This window comes from Ambystoma mexicanum, chromosome 12 (assembly GCF_040938575.1).
Source record: "Ambystoma mexicanum isolate Mex_15411 chromosome 12, UKY_AmexF1_1, whole genome shotgun sequence".
Lineage (NCBI taxonomy): Eukaryota > Metazoa > Chordata > Amphibia > Caudata > Ambystomatidae > Ambystoma > Ambystoma mexicanum.
Window position 1 is genome coordinate 598,798,474 of NC_090936.1, and position 18,236 is coordinate 598,816,709.

The 18,236-nt window shown below is 47.9% G+C and overlaps 1 protein-coding gene across 2 annotated transcripts in view; it reads left to right on the forward strand.

Moving 5' to 3' along the window:
• The window catches only part of RNF20 (ring finger protein 20), an 838,977-nt gene that overhangs the window by 451,060 nt on the left and 369,681 nt on the right, over window positions 1–18,236 (forward strand). For both annotated transcript variants that reach the window (XM_069628987.1, XM_069628986.1), the window contains exon 12: window positions 16,385–16,506. In XM_069628987.1, the coding sequence (XP_069485088.1) occupies window positions 16,385–16,506 (122 nt within the window). The remainder of the gene's footprint in view (window positions 1–16,384; window positions 16,507–18,236) is intronic.

Here is an 18,236-nt window from a genome sequence, read left to right on the forward strand (position 1 = left end):
ATGCGCTTTGGCTGTATTAACGCAGGAACATGGAGGGAAGAATAGGCCGTGCGGTTACTTTTCTTCCGCCCTTGATCCTGTAGCATGCGCTTTGCCAAGATGTTTGCGAGCTGTCGCTGCTGCGTATGTAAACCAGAGTGAGGGAATGGTCCTAGGCCATGATCTAACCCTGATGGTGCCTCACTCTGTAGATGTTCTACTGAACCGAACTCAAACGCAACACCTCAGTTCTGCACGGTTGACAAGATATGAATTGATCTTGTTTGCTCCTCACATTCAAATTAAGAGGTGTTGTGTTCTTAATCCGGCTGAACTCCTACCTTTCCCGCAAGATACTACTTGTGGCGATGAAGTGCCACATGATTGTTTGTATATGACCGAACAAGAGACAAAGGGTAGAATTGATTTGAAAGACACTCCCTTGGATATTCCACAAGGAGAGTTGTTTTGTGACGGCTCCTGCTTCAAACTTCCGGATGGTACATCCACAGCTGCTTATGCGATCACTACATTGAGCAAGGTTGTGGAAACGAAGGGAATCACGCATAATTCTGCGCAGGCCGCAGAGATTATAGCATTGACCCGAGCTTGTGAACTTTCCGAAGGGCTTGCAGTAAATATATTTTTTTTTTTTTTTTAAAAAAGTTTATTGATTTTTCAACACAAACAACAATACAAACCAAACCGTAGTGCAATTAACAATATTACAATAAAGCATTTAATCATTAGTGCGCACTACCTCCCTGATCCCTCCCCCCTCGCGAGCCAGTTTCCATGTCACATTCCGTATCTGCCGCACATGAGCGGGCCTCGTTGTCATCCGACCCTCCCGAAGCCATCCCTGTCCCAAATATGCAAGATATCAAAGTCCTCCATGCCATCAAAGAGGCCAGTTCCTCCTCCCAAGACATACAACTCGCCTCCTGCCACACTGCTGTCTCGGCCTCCGCCCATTTCTGTAGGTCATTCCACCACACCTCAACCCGTGGCTTGCTACATTTTTTCCAGCCCATGGCTATTCTCCGTTTGGCCAGCACATACGCCAAGTCTTTCAGTTTACACACATGTTTCTGCTTCCTAGGTCTGGAAAACCCACCCAGCAGGCATGCCCAGGCGGTGTCTATGGCAAGCGTGACCCCTTTCTCTCCTAGCTTGCGCGCCACCTCCCTCCAGAACCCCTCGATCACTGGGCATGCCCAGAACATATGCGTCATGTCCGCATTTTCTTCGTCGCATTTAGGGCACGCCTGTCTGCCCGCATTCCGGAATTTGGATATCCGCAGTGGGGTCATATACGCTCTGTGCGTGACATATAGCTGTACCTGCTGCAGTCTGGCATTTCGAGATACTTTCCTGTGGTATCTTAGAGCCCGTTCCCACATCCCATCTCCCATCTGGGTCCCCACCTCGCACTCCCATTCCGATCGTAGGCCTGTCAATTCCTTCCCAACCTTCAACATCACCATCTCATACAACCTAGAGATCTCATGTCCCCCTTCCGTCGTGTCGTATATCCCTTCCAGCGTAACCTCCGATTCGTCTGCCAAGGTAAATTCAGGCCATAGTTCCCGAATTTTCCTCCCCAATCTGTGGTATGTTACATATTGGCCTCCATGTAATCCAACCTCCCCGCTAAGTTCCTCAAACGCTCTGATGGCACCCTCCTGCCACACATCACCCAATGTCACCAACCCCACAGATTCCCAATAGGTCCTAATAATCCCCCTCAGCTGTCCGTCTACCCCCGCCAGGGCAACTAGTGGAATCTGCGGAGAACACGGGAGTGGGTCTCCCATCAGTTTGCATGCTCGTCTCCACATCTTCCATCCCAGCCTCACCATCGCCGGGTACTTTCTCGTAACAGTTTCTGGCAACCAAATGACCTCCTTCAGGAAAAATGGGGCACAATCATGCCCGAATAATCTAAGTTCTGGGGTCTCTTCGTCGGAAAGCCATTTGGATACAAACTGTAGTTGGCTCGCTATGTAATAAGCCTCAAAGTTTGGGAGTCTAACTCCCCCTTTTTCATGAGAGTTCTGCAACTTCCAGAGTGCTACCCTGTTTCGAGTGCCATGCCACAGGAACTCTCTGCAAACCCCATTTATTTTAGCAAAAAAACCCTTAGGGATCATATATGGGATGTTACTAAAGTAGTGTAGCAGCCTAGGCAGAACCACCATTTTAATCATTGCTCCACGCCCCATCATCGCCAGGGGCAACTTCTGCCAGAAACTCATGCATGCGCGTATCTTCTCAACAGCCATCTCAGTGTTACACTTATGTTCTTTCTCTACCGTGTGGTAGACATCTATTCCCAGGTAACGAAACGTGTTAACTGCCCAGGGCACCTGTAGCACCGGCAGCCTCTCTATGGGGACACCCGTATAGCAGCCCAATGGGAAAATGTTCGACTTCTGGGGGTTGACCGCTATGCCTGACAACCTCGCATATCTCCCCATCACGTCCAGGATATACTGTAAATTCTCCTCCGGATGACTCAGGTACAATAACAAGTCGTCCGCATACAGGGATATCAGATGCTTTTCCCTCCCAATCTCAATACCCACAATGTCGTACTGCTGCCGCAGGTACAGTGCCAGGGGTTCCAGGGCCAGGATATACAGCATCGGGGACCAAGGACACCCCTGTCTAGTGCCTCTGCTGAGTTGCCATCTCTCGGATATGATTGCCCCCGTCCGGACCCTGGCCAGTGGAGCACTATACAGCAGCTCCGCCCATCTAACGTATCTTGGACCCAGTCCGTATTCTCTCAAGGCCGTCAGCAGCCACCCCCAATTAACCGAATCGAAGGCCTTTACAGCATCCAACGACACTATCGCCATTTCCCCGTCGCTAATGGATCCCATCTCTATCACCCGGTGGAGGCGTCTGTGGTTTTGGGTAATATTCCTCCCCGGGACATACCCTGTTTGGTCCGGGTGTACCAGTTTGCCTATCACCCTCCGCAGTCTGTTTGCCAGGACAGCCGTTAGTATCTTGCTGTCCTGATTCAGCATAGATACTGGCCTGTACGACCCACAACTATGCCTGGGTTTATTGGGCTTAGGGAGCGGTACAATGACCGCCTCTCTGAGCGATTCCGGCAACCTCCCCGTCTCGAACGCCTCATTGAGCATATCAAGCATCGGGGGGAGCACTTCCGCTCCAAAGGTTTTGTAAAATTCGCTGGGCAGGCCGTCCGTCCCTGGGGTCTTACTAGTGGGTAGTTGCCGGACAACCGCCTCCAACTCCTCCAATGTTATCGGGGCATCTAATTCCTCTCTTTCTTCCGTGCTTATCCTGGGCAGCCCAATATCTTGCAGGGTCTCCAGCATATCCTCCCGGTCACCGCCACCCGGATCCCCGTACAATTCCCTATAGTAATTCACAAATTGTTCGTTTATGCCCTCTTGGGTATCTATCTGCTTCCCATCCTCTCTAGTAATCGTCCTAATCGGGGGTCTCGGGGTTTCTTTCTTATATAGCCATGCCAGGAGACGGCCCGTTTTGTCTCCTCCCGCGTGTTGTCTCTCAATATATTTTTTATAGTTTAGGTTACAGAGCCTCCCCCAATGTTCCGTACACTGCTGTTGCAGTTTAAGCACCAGCTCGTTGTCTATGGGCTCGCTCTTCAACGCCCGTTCCAACTGGCTTTCTGCCCTCTGTAAATCAACCAGGACCCCATTCTGCAAGCCTTTCGATTTGGCAATCGCCACCCCTCGCATCACAACCTTAAAAGCCTCCCACAGAGTTCCCGCCGAATCAACGCTGCCAGTATTGGTATCGAAATAACTAGCTATTTCCTCCCGCATATCTTCCCTGAAAACCTGGTCTTTAAGCGCCTCTGCGCGCAGACGCCACGTCGGGATCCGCGCTCTGGGGCGGCCATATTGCCAACCCACCACCAATGGCGAGTGGTCCGATAGGACCCTCGCTTTATATTCCGCCCTGGACACCTCTGTCAAGACATCCGATGTGGCAAAGATATAATCAAGCCTGGTGTGCAACTGCTGCGGGGCCGAGTAGTGTGAGTACTGTCTCACATTGGGGTGCTTAGTCCTCCACACATCCTCGAGCTCGAAGTCTCGCAGCAGCGTCCGCAGCGCCCGGGCTGCCGGGGCGGGCCTAGTCACTTTATCGTCGGATCTATCCATCCCCGGCTCCAACACACAGTTAAAATCCCCTCCCCAGAACACCGCACTCCCAACACACCAGCTCAGGCTGGCACTCATAGTCCGATAGTACTCTGCCGTGCCCTGGTTCGGGGCATACGTGTTCACTACACACATCTCTTTATTCTCGATTGCCCCTCTTACCATAGCCAGGCGCCCCTCAGTATCCAAGATTTCCTGCCTCAGTTGAAACGGGACATGTGGCGCCACCCAGATCAGTACACCTCTGGCATAAGCCGAGTACGTGGATCCCACCACCGTTCCACCCCACTTTTTCTTTACCAGCTCCAGTTTATCTCGGGTCAAATGCGTTTCTTGCAACAATGCGATGTCTATCTTTTGCCTTCTCAAGTATAGCATGACTTTATTCCGTTTTAGATAGCTATTGAGACCCCTGACGTTCCATGTTAGCAATTTTAGCTCCCCCATAATTCACTGGTATCCTGCCCACTCCCCCCCAACCCACCCCGCTCATCCGTGCCGTCCAGATATCTCATCCAAAATGTACTCCCAGGGCTCGCGGTCAAACTTAAACTCCCCAACGCTATGTACACCCCAACTTTCCCCGCACCCCCCATTCCCCCCACCCGTCCCCCCAACACCCTCCCCAACTGTTGCCCAGCTCCACCTCGGGAACTCAGGCCCCCCCACATCTAGTTCTGGCTGTTACACACAGAGCCCAGTAGGGTAAAGTCGCCCTAACGGCCACTTAACTAAAAAACACTAAATGGGGGTGAATGGACTAGCCCCGAAAGGCTCCTTCGTATAACCACAGGTACGGTGCAAACAGTGCATTGATCATTCAGTTCCAGGCCCGACCTCCCCCGGCCATAACAGTAACTATATTCAAGTCCCATAGTCTTCTGGCTGCACTCTTTATCGTCGTAGCGCACTTAACTCTTATTGCCACCTTCATCAGCCTGGACCTCCGGCTCCTGGGGGCTGCCCTGCATGTCCAACCAACCCATGGCTTCCTCAGGCGACTCGAAAAACAAGGATCTGTTGTTGTGGATCACCTTCAATTTGGCCGGGTAGAGGAGCATATACTTCTTCCCCGCCTCTCTAAGTCTCCTTTTGACCGCTGCAAAGTTCATCCGACTCCTCTGCACCATCATGGTGTAGTCTGGGTAGGCCGTTATGGTGGCCTCCCCCCTCTTGATGGTTCCTCCTTTGCGAAAATGCTCCAAAATCCTCTCTCTGTCTCGGTAGTTAAGGATTTTGGCTATCATTGGCCTGGGCGGACCGCCCGGCGGAGGCCTCCTGGCCAATGCTCTATGCGCTCGCTCCACCGCAAAACCCTGCGACAGCACTCCCCCAGTGATCTCTTGGAGCAACATATTCTCAATGAAGTCCGTGGGGTTGTGACCCTCCAATCCTTCCGGGATGCCCACTACACGGATATTATTCCTCCGGGCGCGCCCTTCTGCTTCTTCGGCCCTGTTCTCCAGGTTGCGCACTTTCTGTTCCAAGACATGCAGGTCGGCCTTGTGTGAGGCGCAATCTGCCGTGTTGGCGCTCCCCTCCTTTTCCAGGCTCTCCGTGCGCTCCGACAGAGTCCTCACATCTTGTCGAAGTAGGTTCACCTCCTCCCGAACTTCTCCCACTTTGAGGTCAAGCACTGTTTTCAGGTCCGCCACCACCATTTCGAGCTTGGCTTCCCAAGCGGTTTTCAAATCCGCTTTCAATTCTGCGAGCGCAACTAACACGTCCTGATTTGGGCTAGCGGCGGCCATGCCGCCTGCAGATGGCTTCTCCTTGCTCCGAGCACTTTCTGGGCCTGGTGGTGTCTTGGTAAACTCATCCAATGTGGGTTGTTTCACTTTCTGTCTGACGGATTTATTCGCCATTCCACCACCACTGTATGTCGCGGGCCCGTACACTCCCGCCTCACCCCCACCCCGGGAGAGAGGAGCCCACCTTCCGCTCGCAATGGAGCGAGTCGCTTCTCCCGCACCAAGTGTACCTCCGCAGTCACTCCTTCCGCCACTCGACTGGGTCCCTACCAGCGAGTTCCTACACAATGTGGGCCCTCCGTCCCAAGGCTGCCGCTTGACCAGCACGCGATGCTCCGGCACCCAAGGCGGGTGGTCAGCTCGGGTGGGTCCTAGTGCCGACCACTGACCGTCACTGTCCAAAGCCCGTGATAAGTAATCGGTGCCCACCGAGACTCGCCGGTTCTCTCCCAGAGGCCATTCTCACACTTCACAGCTTACTTTGCCACCGATCACTACGAGAATGCCTCTTCATCGCCCCGCATGTATCTCCTCCGTTGTCCGGCATGGCCGCCATCTTCCCTCCGTCCGGGCCGTGACTCCCGGATCTTCGATCGCAATTTTTCTGTTGTTGCCGGGCTTACGAAGGATTCAGCTCCTCAATATTTATGCAGCATACATTCATGGACGGGTTCCTTCGTTCCTGACTCGCGAAAGTTAGTCTCAATGCACTTTTACACAGGATAAATGCAGGATCTTCAGGAGCTCTTCCAAGAGCGCGTCCTCTCACATGGCTTCCAAGCCACGCCCCCAGTAAATATATATACTGATAGTCAGTATGCCTTTGGGGTGGTTCACAACTTTTGGAGACTTTGGTCAGAGAGAGGGTTCCTAACTTTGCATGGCACCAAAATTCAACATGGCTCCCTAATAGTACAACTACTCTCAGCGCTTGCGCTCCCTACTCAGCAGTTATGAAATGTGCAGCACATCGAACGATTACAGATGATATAGGGAAAGGGAATGCTTTCGCTGATCAAATAGCTAGGTAAACTGCTACCGATCTCCTTACAGAGATGTATGTTTCAAGGGAGTCTATAGATGCTTATGCAGTGGATGAGGGTGTTGGGTCTGTACGGGATATCCAAGCTGATGCCACGTTAGAAGAATCCAAAAGGTGGGCTGAAGGCTTGGGGAAATTTGACGATGACGGGTGTTGGGTGGACCTAGTAGAAGGGAAATGGCTACTCCCTGACGCGTATGTCATGATGATGGTCATCATGGCCCATGGTCCTACGCATGTATGTGCCCAGAAGATGACAAAAATGTTAGAGAAAGTTTGGGTAAATGACAATATTTCGAAAATTGCCCAGCGCTACGTCCAGGAATGCATGATTTGCCTACAACACAACGTGGGAAAAGGGACAGTAACTCCATGGGGTAGTTTTGGGCCACCCTCTGTCCCCTTTGAAGTGATCCACTTTGACTTTATTGAAATGGAACGATGCAATAATAAGAAATATGTACTGGTGGTTATCTGTGCTTTTAGTAAATGGGTTGAGGCTTTCCCTGTCAAAGATGCTACAGCCATGACCACTGCGAAAACCATGTTAAAAGAGTACTTCCCGCGGTTCAGTTTGCCAAGAGTTATCTGGTCGGACAATGGTCCACATTTTGTCGCTGCTGTAATTCTGCAGATATGTAGGGCATTACAAATTGACAAACGGTTCCATTCGGCCAGGCATGCTCAGAGCGCCGGACTAGTAGAAAGGCACAACGGTATCATCAAGCACAAGCTCGCTAAGACGTGTGCCGGCACCAAACTAAAATGGCCGGACGCCTTACCGATCGTGTTGTTATCCATGCGCACAACCCCTCAAACTAAGACTGGGCTCTCTCCATTTGAGGTTGTAATGGGGAGACCTGCCAATATTTGGATCCTTCCTAAATGTAACTCATTAAGAAATGTTGAAAATGTATTACTTTCAGATTATTGTAGCCAGTTGACTAAAAACCTGTATTTGATTTATCACCAGGTACGAGAAGCTTTACCTGTGCGATACGAGGGCCCGGGCCACAGCATACGGCCTGGAAGCTGGGTGTCGTCAAATCTTTCGAACGCTCCTCTTGCCTCGTGCCTCGCTGGCGTGGGCCATTCCAAGTCCTGTTGGTCACCCAGACAGTGGTGCTGGTCGCTGGGAGAAAGAACTGGATCCACGCGTCCCACGTCAAGAAACTTCCTCACCCTGTGCCACACGTTACAGAAGAAACAGAACCCCTCGCTGATACTGCAACCAACGATCCCAAAGCAGTAAGTAGCACTGAGAGTGTGTCGGAGAATCTCTCTGAGCCCGTGAGGCTTGGGGAAGCTGCCATTTTGTCTCCACACTCTACAAAAATGTTGCATCCGGAAACTATTTCGAATTCAGCACCTTCACTTGCTTCCGATACGTTGATTCCAGCAGGAAGGGACGACATATTGTTTCCGGATCAATCAGCACTGGGAAAAGTAAGGTACAATCTACACCCGAGGAAATAGACTTACGGCACGGTTCGGCTGTGCGTTTGAAGATGAAAAGGATCATCGAGGGCTTGGTTTTGCCCAAATTTGAGAAAGGGGATTCTGTTGGCTAGGGTTGTGGAAGGTCTAAGAAGTCGCTTGACCGGGAGGTTGCCAGCAACAAACTTTGGGGTATCCATTTGAAGACTACAATGCCTGCTACCGCTACCACTCGTATGGGACTTGTAAAGATGGGGGTAACCAACCGGGACAATGGACAAAATGCCTGGGCCTCGAAAATGTATTGCTGTATTTTTATAATGATATTTGGTTTTTTAATAGTCGGTGCCTTAGGATTGTGGTAGCTCGAGGAAACTCATTCTTTAGAACTTTTGTTGCCTACTGAAAATGCACCTATTGTTCCTACTCCCTTTGTACATTTGCATACTCTATCCCCTAGGGATTCCCAGCACAGACAAAGGTACCACAATAACACTCTACTGCTTATCATGAATGCTACGCATGCCATTTTTAATAAATCTGACTGTTGGGTCTGCTCACTTTTACCGCAACACGGGGATGAGGGGCTATGTTGGTATATTCATCCTTTACCTTTGACAACTGCTTGCTATGTTTCTCTTAGAGCACTGTTCTTTGGCCAGTGGAATGATAGCATCTCAGGGAACTTTGATGGCACCAATTTGAATAGTTTTGAGAAACGTGTTTTGACTCCCCTGGGATGCTCGCTTTTCGCAAACAGGAGTAAACCGAATGTTGCTTCTATTGGGCCTTCTGATAGACTGTCTCGTTCCTTTCAATCTTTGATTTTCTTTAAGATGGCTCCAGTAGGCAATAAGGATGCCATTCCTCCTTCCTACACTGTTAACCATAGCCCCGATTCAGTTTCTTTTTGAATACAGAGGAATGGAACTCGGTCGATCGGAAATTTTCTAGGTTGTGCCAACGTTGCAAATTTGACTGGGGAAAACAGACCTTTGTATGTAGGCAAACCGGTCTACTTTGTCTGCGGTAATGTAGCATTCCCATGGTTGTCCAGGGATTGGCAGGGAACCTGTTATTTAGGGATCCTGTTACCTGGGTTGTTTATAGCTAGTACAAGAGAAGTTTCGAAGGCTCGTCCACGGCGGGACGAGAATGGAAACACCCCAGCACAAATCTTGGGAGATATAGCTAAATCAGTTGTGCCATTTTGGGGGCAGATAGCGAATTCAGAAGATATCAGAAAACTAGCGAGAGTACTGGAAAGAACCATCAACCGGACCACAGATATACTCTAAAATATGACATTGGAACAAAAGGCGATAAGATTAGTAGCACTTCAAAACCGAATGGCATTAGATGTCATTCTAGGTGAGCTTGGTGGAGTGTGTAAATTAGTGGGGTCCGCTTGCTGTGTTTTCGTTCCAGTTCCTCCCCAACTATCTTCAAGGCAATACAGAATCTGCACGTCCTTAGTTCCGAAGTGCATGTTCCCGAGGGAAACTTGGATCTAAGCGCTTGGTTATGGGACTTCTTGCGATCTTGGGGTTGGAAGGTACTTTCGGTCTTGCTAATTATTTTGGGAATCCTGTTTCTTTGTTGCTGTATTCAGTGTCTGCCTGGTATTTGATCGATGCTAGGGGGATGTTGCGCACAAGCGATAGGTTCGATAGGACATAAAGTGTATGCCCCGGATAAAACTTCCAAAGAATATGTGTGGAAAGATATTTTAGCAAATGACCTAATGGCAATAGATATTTCCAATAGTGATTCAGGGTGCATGGACGATGATGCATGGAGTTATTTGCAAGGAGATCCAAAGTAGTTTTTAGCACTTTGCATAGGCCAAAAGGAGGGTTTGTCAAAAGAGAAATCATATTGTGCCTCCTATTGCAATAAATATATGAATATTGGCCTACGCCAAGCTGCTCGAAAGTCGCTTGCAAAAGAATCCGTGTTGCAAGGTCCTGACCTTAAAACAATGTAAGCCGCCATTTTAGGTCAATCCGCCATTTTAGGATTCGCTTTGTAAAAGTCACCCTGTGAGTTAAAATGGTGGACATTGTCATTCCAGAATACAACATGGCCGTCTTGACCTCTGTTATAGCTAATATGTAACTTGCCTGCAGGCCACTTGTTGAGGTCGTGAACTGAGACCTTGTCCTTCATTGACCTGTGTGTAATAGGATTACTCGTGCAATAAAACGAATCCATGAGCATATGTTGAAACAATGTATTCAAATACTGAAGGTAGAACATCTGTTTAACTACATTGTATTAATGTTTGAGAAGGCCTGCATGGAAAAATCTTAGAATACACAGTTATTGCATAGGCTTGTTGATACATGTATTAAAGGCAAATCAGTTATCTGCGGTTGTTCAAGACTTGGCACAAACCCTAGATCGGTTATGTATTAAGTGGAATATTAACCCGAAGTGGGGCTAGACATCGTGCCCACCAAGTGTATAAAAAGCGAATGCATTCTAATGTACAACGTCTCTCACTGAACACACTGAACCACGCTGGAGTTCGTTGTGTTGTACTGAGGGCCGATAGCTATCTGATTTTGCTCTGTTTTTGTAACTGTATTCAGTATAAAATAAAGTACTTTTTATGTTCCTTTGTAACCCGTGTTCGGTGTATTTTCCTTTTGGGGTACTCAGCCTCGATATTTTTTATTTTGTTTTCACAAGCTTGGTGTGGAGGTAAGAGATTGCTTCTGTTGAGCCTTGCCACCTCCCGTGGTTGTGTAATTATGTACTGCTGTGTATTCTTTATTCATGAGCATGTGAATCCATGTCAGACCCCATGCTGGAGAAGGAACAAGTTACTTACATGGGTCTGGCATGGATTCACAGGCAAACCCTCCCTCCTGGCCCTCTGCGGCTCTTCTCTTGATCCTACTGCCACTTTACGTGCTACCAAAGCTGAAAATGGCTGCCCGAGGAGGGGCTTAGGTGGAGGGCAGTCATTGGCTGGGGGCAGAATGACTCAGAACCCAGTGATTGGTTAATAGGAGAAAGACAGTTTAGAAACAAAACCATTTTTTATTTTACTGAGGATTCCCAGCCTGACTAGGGGAATATTCATGAGCATGTGAATCCATGCCGGACCCATGCTGGAGAACAACAGTTAAAGGTAAGTAACTTGTGCCTTGTCTGATTTGTGTGCAAACAAACCCTGTGAATCAGACCTTCTCAGCAGTCTTTTTTTGCAACGTGTGTGGGCCTCCTAACAGCCTGTATAATTCCTGAAAAGAAAGGATGCAAGGGGTTAGAACACACAGGCAAATGGGCCAAAAGGACCTACACATTAGGGAGTAAACGTAGAGTACTTGCTCTGAAATTGTCCCAGTTCACCTTTATAAACCAGTATAAATACAGTAACGAATAGTGCTTACCTTAACACTATTGCTTTGTATGCAGAGGGTGAACCACAGTGATTTGTTTTATTAAAACTGATAAATAATCACTGGTAAATTATAAAATTCCAGTCTTTGTTTTAAAAACTGCAGGTCCCTATGGGGGACCTGGGAAAATGTCTTGTTCAGGTGACCATAACAAGTCACTTAGGAATGAAAGAGTTTCCGAAAGTTCTCACATAGGAATCATTGAGGTCAAATCCCATAGGTCTGCTACTATTACAGTATAAAGTGATGCACGTTATCTTTCTAGCCCAAAAGTGCAGCAGCAGAGGCAATGAGCCAGAGTGGAACCACAGAGGAGATCAATCCCCAGGGTTTAAGGACTGGCAGGCCAAGAAGTCTGAAAAGCTTGTTACAGAGGTATAACGCAACCCGCTCCAGTAAATGGAAATCTGTGGTAGTGGGGACTTCTCTCCTGGGCCCGGGGGTGGCCCCGATAAAGAAACCAAAAGGACCTCTCAGGACCCAGGTACAAGTACTCAGTGCTGGATGTGGAGAATTTGGCCAGTGAAGGTGGGTAAACACAAGAGTTTGGATGCCAAGTGTTAGGAAAGATTATCTTTTTGCTGCTTTCCTCCCATGAGCTTCTATGGGAAAACCCTTTCTTTTTGTTATGGCTCCTGTCCTGATGATCTTCTAGGTAAGTAAAGCATTGTGCTTTACTACCTTTGTTTTGTGCTCATGTTTATGGGTAAACTGTCCAGTCCATAAGACTCATTAGTGGGAGACTGCTTTCCTTCATGAATTTCTTGTATTTTAAAAGCAGCACACATCTTACAGTGAAGTGAGGTTAGGATACTTTGCATTTGTAACCACAACATTTTTTAAAAAAGTTATAAGGATACAATGTGTCCAGGATGGGCTGGTGGCAGTGGATATTTTTCTACTGTGTTTTGAACTTTTTGCTTGTGTATTTTAGCATTTTACTGCATAATGCCATAAAGAGTACCATACACTCTTCAATGGCTGTGCCACAAGATTTTCACACACCATTTGGCCAAGTGGCCTTCTTCCTGCACCTAAAGGTGTGGAATTACCCTATATGGAATGCCCTTTCCAGGGGAAAGCTTTTGCTTCTGTGTGACCGGATGTGGGGACTGGGGTTGTCCAGTTCACATCTGTGCCCCTGAGTGTCTGTTGCTGGGCAGATAGTGTGGCCAGTGGCTATCCACAATTGGATAGCCACAGTTCTTTGGCCACAAATATAGTATTTTTATAGCTACCTCTCTAAGTTTAATCCTTGACTGCTTGCTTTGTGAACTCATTGTGGACCCTTTACCAGGCTCACTCGCTCCTCTGACTTAGCCTTGACCACTCTCCATGCTACCTTGATTGTTTTGACCACAGCTGTCAGAGTTGTCCCTGTTGACCAGTTACGCTGGCCTCCTACACACCTCTCCACCAGACCAGAATGTACAAATCCAGTCTAACACCCCCTCTTCCTGCCCCTGGACGACCCCTCTTTCTTGCTGCCCCCAGATGTGGTCCTCTTTTTTGCTACCCCGGATGTGGTCCTCTTTCTTGCTGCCCCGGGATGTGGTCCTCTTTCTTGCTGCCCCGGGTTGTGGTGGTCCTTTCTTGCTGCCCCGGGATGTGGTGGTCCTTTCTTGCTGCCCCGGGATGTGGTGGTCCTTTCTTGCTGCCCCGGGATGTGGTCCTCCTTTCTTGCTGCCCCGGGATGTGGTCCTCCTTTCTTGCTGCCCCGGGATGTGGTCCTCCTTCTTTCTTGCTGCCCCGGGATGTGGTCTCCTTCTTTCTTGCTGCCCCGGGATGTGGTCCTCCTTCTTTCTTGCTGCCCCGGGATGTGGTCCTCCTTCTTTCTTGCTGCCCCGGGATGTGGTCCACTTTCTTTCTTGCTGCCCCTGGATGTGGTCCTCTTTCTTTCTTGCTGCCCCCGCACCTCTCCCTTCACTTTCTTTATTCTCCTCATGCCACCATCTTCTTGTGCATTTCTCATGCTGCAGACCTTCCTGTGCTTTTTCTCCTGCCTGCCACCACCTTGTGCTTTTCCCCCTTCCCAACACCACAACACTGTGTGCTTCCCCCCTGCCCGACACCACCTTGTTATTTTTCCCCTGCCCGACACCACCACACCACCTTGTGCTTTTCTCCCATGCCTGACATCTTGTGCTTTCCTCCTGCTGCCACTTTTGGATATTTAACCTGTCTCTCCAACCTCCTCCCCTGCAAAGCGTCTGCTAGAAAACCAATTATCTTTACACTCTGCTTGTGACTTTTCTGAACACTCACACTGGCTCTTTCCCCACATGCCACTTTTATCCCCTGTCTGGTCCTGCTCTGGAGCTGTCATTTAAGTTTTGTTCATGCCTGTTTTAATAGGTGAGCAGATTTTGGACTGTTACTTTAAAAATCAGGACGGTCTTCTCAGAATCTCCCTGCACATGTGTGTTGCGCACAGCTCTGGGCAGGAGGCAGGTCTGTACCTTTCTCACTTGTAAGAGCTTATGAGACGTGAGCTGGGTTGGTAAGGGTGATTCCAAGCTTTATTATTCTACTTTTTTCTACCTTCAGTTTATTACTGTGTATGGCACAGAGTATGTGCTGTCCGATCCCTGTTCCCCTTTGCATGGAGAGCTTTCCTTTCACTGCCAGAATCAACTTGCAGCTACATGTGACGGTCCCCTTCCTGCTGAAGTGGAATAAGTGGGGGTGATGGTGCATATTCCCCATACCACCCCAGGGCCCATCAACCACTACTTTGGGCCCCCCCGAGTCACACTAGAAGTCCTGAAACAAGGTAGGGGGCTGTGTCGCATAAGTGTTACCTCCCTGTATCAGGTGTTGAGGGAAGGGCAGGGGATTCTTCCAATACCACTCCCAGACTCTGCATCGCGGATCAGGTGGTGGCACCCTCCTGCTCACCTCAGACACTCTGGCATGAAAGATTGTCACAATATCCAGTGTTGAGGCTTCACTGAAGTCCAAACATCTGAAGAGACGCAGGGTTCTGAACCATGTGCCTATTCATACCCATGTTTCTAACTGTTTAATTTCAAGTGAGCACATGAACGATTTTCATAACATTCAGTACTTTGATGCATCTTCTGGACACAAGATATGTCTGATTGGCATATTGTTTAAATGTACTGTAAGGTAGAAAGTCGCCTTGAGTCACTAGGGACGCAGCCTTGGTTCAGGGATAAATGTTGACACACTGCAGCAGTACTTTCAAACACTGTAATTTGATCCCAAAGTGTCAGGAAGATGGACTCCGCTGAGGATGGTGGCTGACTCCTTGCTCTTTTGCAACCAGAAGGAGCATTGTGCAGGACTCTTTTGTCTTGATCCAGTGGACCACTGGGATCGATACCTCTGCAAGACATTTTGTGCTCCTCTGGAAATCTGTGTTTCCTTGCCCTGAAGCGTGAGCGCCATATCCTCCGGAAACCACTTGTGGCTGTTTCCAGATGTAACCAGGACCCTGTACCGTTCCTCTCGCCTGGGGATTCCCATAGTTTGCCCTGCAGCTCTCTGTCCATCCTGCGACCAGTGATCCTGGCTATAGTCCCCATTGTTCCTTCTTCTAAAAAAAGCGTCAATCCTGTATCTGTGAGGGTCTGTGCTTTCTCCAAGTTCTTTGTTGCAGTGCTGTAGGGCTGGTGTCTTCCGGGGAGAACTGCAATTTCTTTTGCTGCAAAGTTGCGACTTTACTCTGCAGGATCTTCAACGATGAACCACAACTTCTCCGGTCGATGCTATGGGAACCAAATGCTACAATTTCAGAATCTGTCCTACTTCAAACCTTCTGAAGTCTCTATCTCCCTTGTGGGTCTTCAGAATCACGTTGTGGTCTTGGTTTCATTTGTCCAGTGCTGGAGAGGTGGGAAGATTGCGGTGCAGATCCCTGCCCATCCGGCTTACAACTTTGACTCTGGTTGCTGATGGAGCTGCACTCTGCAATCTCCAGGTCAGCTTGGTAGTTATTATTCTTCGGTGACTGGACTTATTTGGTGGGTCCCTGTGCCCTCCTCTTGTACTTGCTGTTTTGGCACTGAGGGGCTCTGGGTGAAGACCCTATACTTTATTCCTATGCTAACATTTCAAACCACTTAACCTATCAGAATTAAGCTGTATTCTAAAGCGAATAAACTTTGTGCTGTGGTGTCTGTATGTGTCTAGCGGAGGAGGATATTGTGTTCTAAAGAGGACTGTCATCAAAGACCTGCTGGACTCTTTTTGGCTCTTTGATATGCCAATGTCTCTCTTGGGTCATGTTTCTGAAAGTGTTCAATTTCTGAAACATAACTTACCTGTATATTTTAGTTCTGTTCACTGCACACATTTTCCATAAAGAATATATTTGTAAAACCTCTTTTGCCTGGCCTTACCTTATTGTCTATCTTGTAAGTGTTTACTGTACTTTTTTAACCAGTTCCCCTTCCCAAAGCAGATGTCTTGACTGCTCTGGCCTACTACACTTGGAAAGTCAGGATAATTCAGTGAAAACACTCTGTAAGCAGAAGTAGGTTGGAATATGTGGGCCCTAGAAATGTAACCAAAGACAAATCTCCCTCAAACCAACCCATAGACATCTAATTTCATTTTATTTTGCAGGCCCAATAAACCGGGAGATGCGTCATCTGATCAGCAGCCTCCAGAATCACAACCACCAGCTGAAGGGAGAGGTGTTAAGATACAAGCGGAAACTGCGAGAGGCACAGGGGGATCTCAGCAAGGTAAGCCTGGGTGGAATACAGGTTGTAAAAGCCTGACGGGGATCCCAGCAATTGACCAGGCACAAAGTAGCATTGGAAAGTCATTGAGGAATCTAAGCAAGGTGCATTAAGTAGGGGTGAAGTCAGACGAGAAGCTTTGACTAAGGTAACCACAGGTAAAGTGCAAATCCATAAGAGGCCTAGGAGATATAGCAAATTCCCAAGAGTGAGTTGCAAGGTAAAATATGCGCAGGATGGATCCCTGAAAAAGTATACCTGGGTGAAGCACCAATTGCGACAGGTTCAAGTGATAGGTTAGTATGAAATTCTTACAGTGGCAGCGCCAGGAACACACAATTAAGGATATCTTGTGTGCCATGCAGATTGTTACAGGGCCCTGAGTTCTTAATCGAGATAACCAATAGCGACATACATACTGATGTGGATGTTCTAGTTCTCATAAGGACAACTAGAAGGCTCTCTCAGCACCATAACTGAGATATAGAACTGACTGTAATTTCATCAAGAAAATGATTGGTGGACCGCAGATTGAGTTAGATCCAGGGAACGCACCAACCAAAGGTGAAACACGTAATGGGGTGGATGGGGCGGGGGGCAGCGCATTCAAGATTGAACTGACTGTGAGAAAGAAGCATTCTATTTATGCTTTACTTCTGATTGGCCAATAGATCCAAATATGCATTCCAACTGTAACACTTCTGAGAAACGCTATCCTTTCTTCCAAAGTAGCTGATTCAATCAGGAGGAGTGTGCTTTTTGAATGTGCGAGTTATGCATACGGTGTCCAGCCAAAGGATCGAATGCCTTTTTTTCGACAGGACACGGACCGGAAAAATAGGGTTGAATGCTTTTTATTTATTTATATATTTTAGTTTGGTATGCATAAAAAATGTTTAAAAAGAAAACGGGGGGTGGGGCTTTGGGGGGAACCCCCCAAATCCCCATTAAAAAAAAGAAATCGACCCTTTTTTTTGGTCCTTTTTGGTTTAGAATAAAAGGGCATTCACTCCTTTTTTTCGATCCTTTCACCTATAACCATGCATGCATGTGCAAAGGGTTATGGCTGGTTCTTGTGATTTCTTTTATTTATTTTTTGGCGGGGGGCCTTTATATTGATCGATGAAAGTGTATGCACTCCTATGTGCCAGCCTTGCTTACTATTTTATCGAACGTCTTATTTTGTCAACAGGACTGACTAGTGCCCCACAAACATGAGTTGAGCTGAGCTGGTGAGGGAGGCTAAAAAAAACTCACTTCCCCCAAAAAACAGAAAAAGTTAGGAAAGCCAGCAGCAAATAGAAAACATGTTTCTCCAGCATTGGATCTCGTAGACTTGCATGCTGTTTGAATATTCCACATTAACAAATGTTTTTCTTTTCTAAATTGATGGCTCCGGATATTTTGTTTGTTCATACTATTCTGTATTTCTGTTCTATTTGAATATTTGTTTTTTTTAAACAATTTTTATTGCATATTCATACAAACAAAACCAATACAAACCAAACACGCAGTGCAAATATCACTCGTACAATTTTCACATTGTTCATTACACAATTTTAGTCACTGCGCCCCTTATCCCGTCCCCCCTTACGAGCCTATTTGTTCCACTCACTCTGTATCCGCCCCGTGTGGTGGAGTCTCATTTTCAATGGATTCTGTCAGATCTTGTATCGTTCCAAACAGTTCCGCTATCAACGATTTCCATGCTATTCGGGTTCCCACCTCTTCCT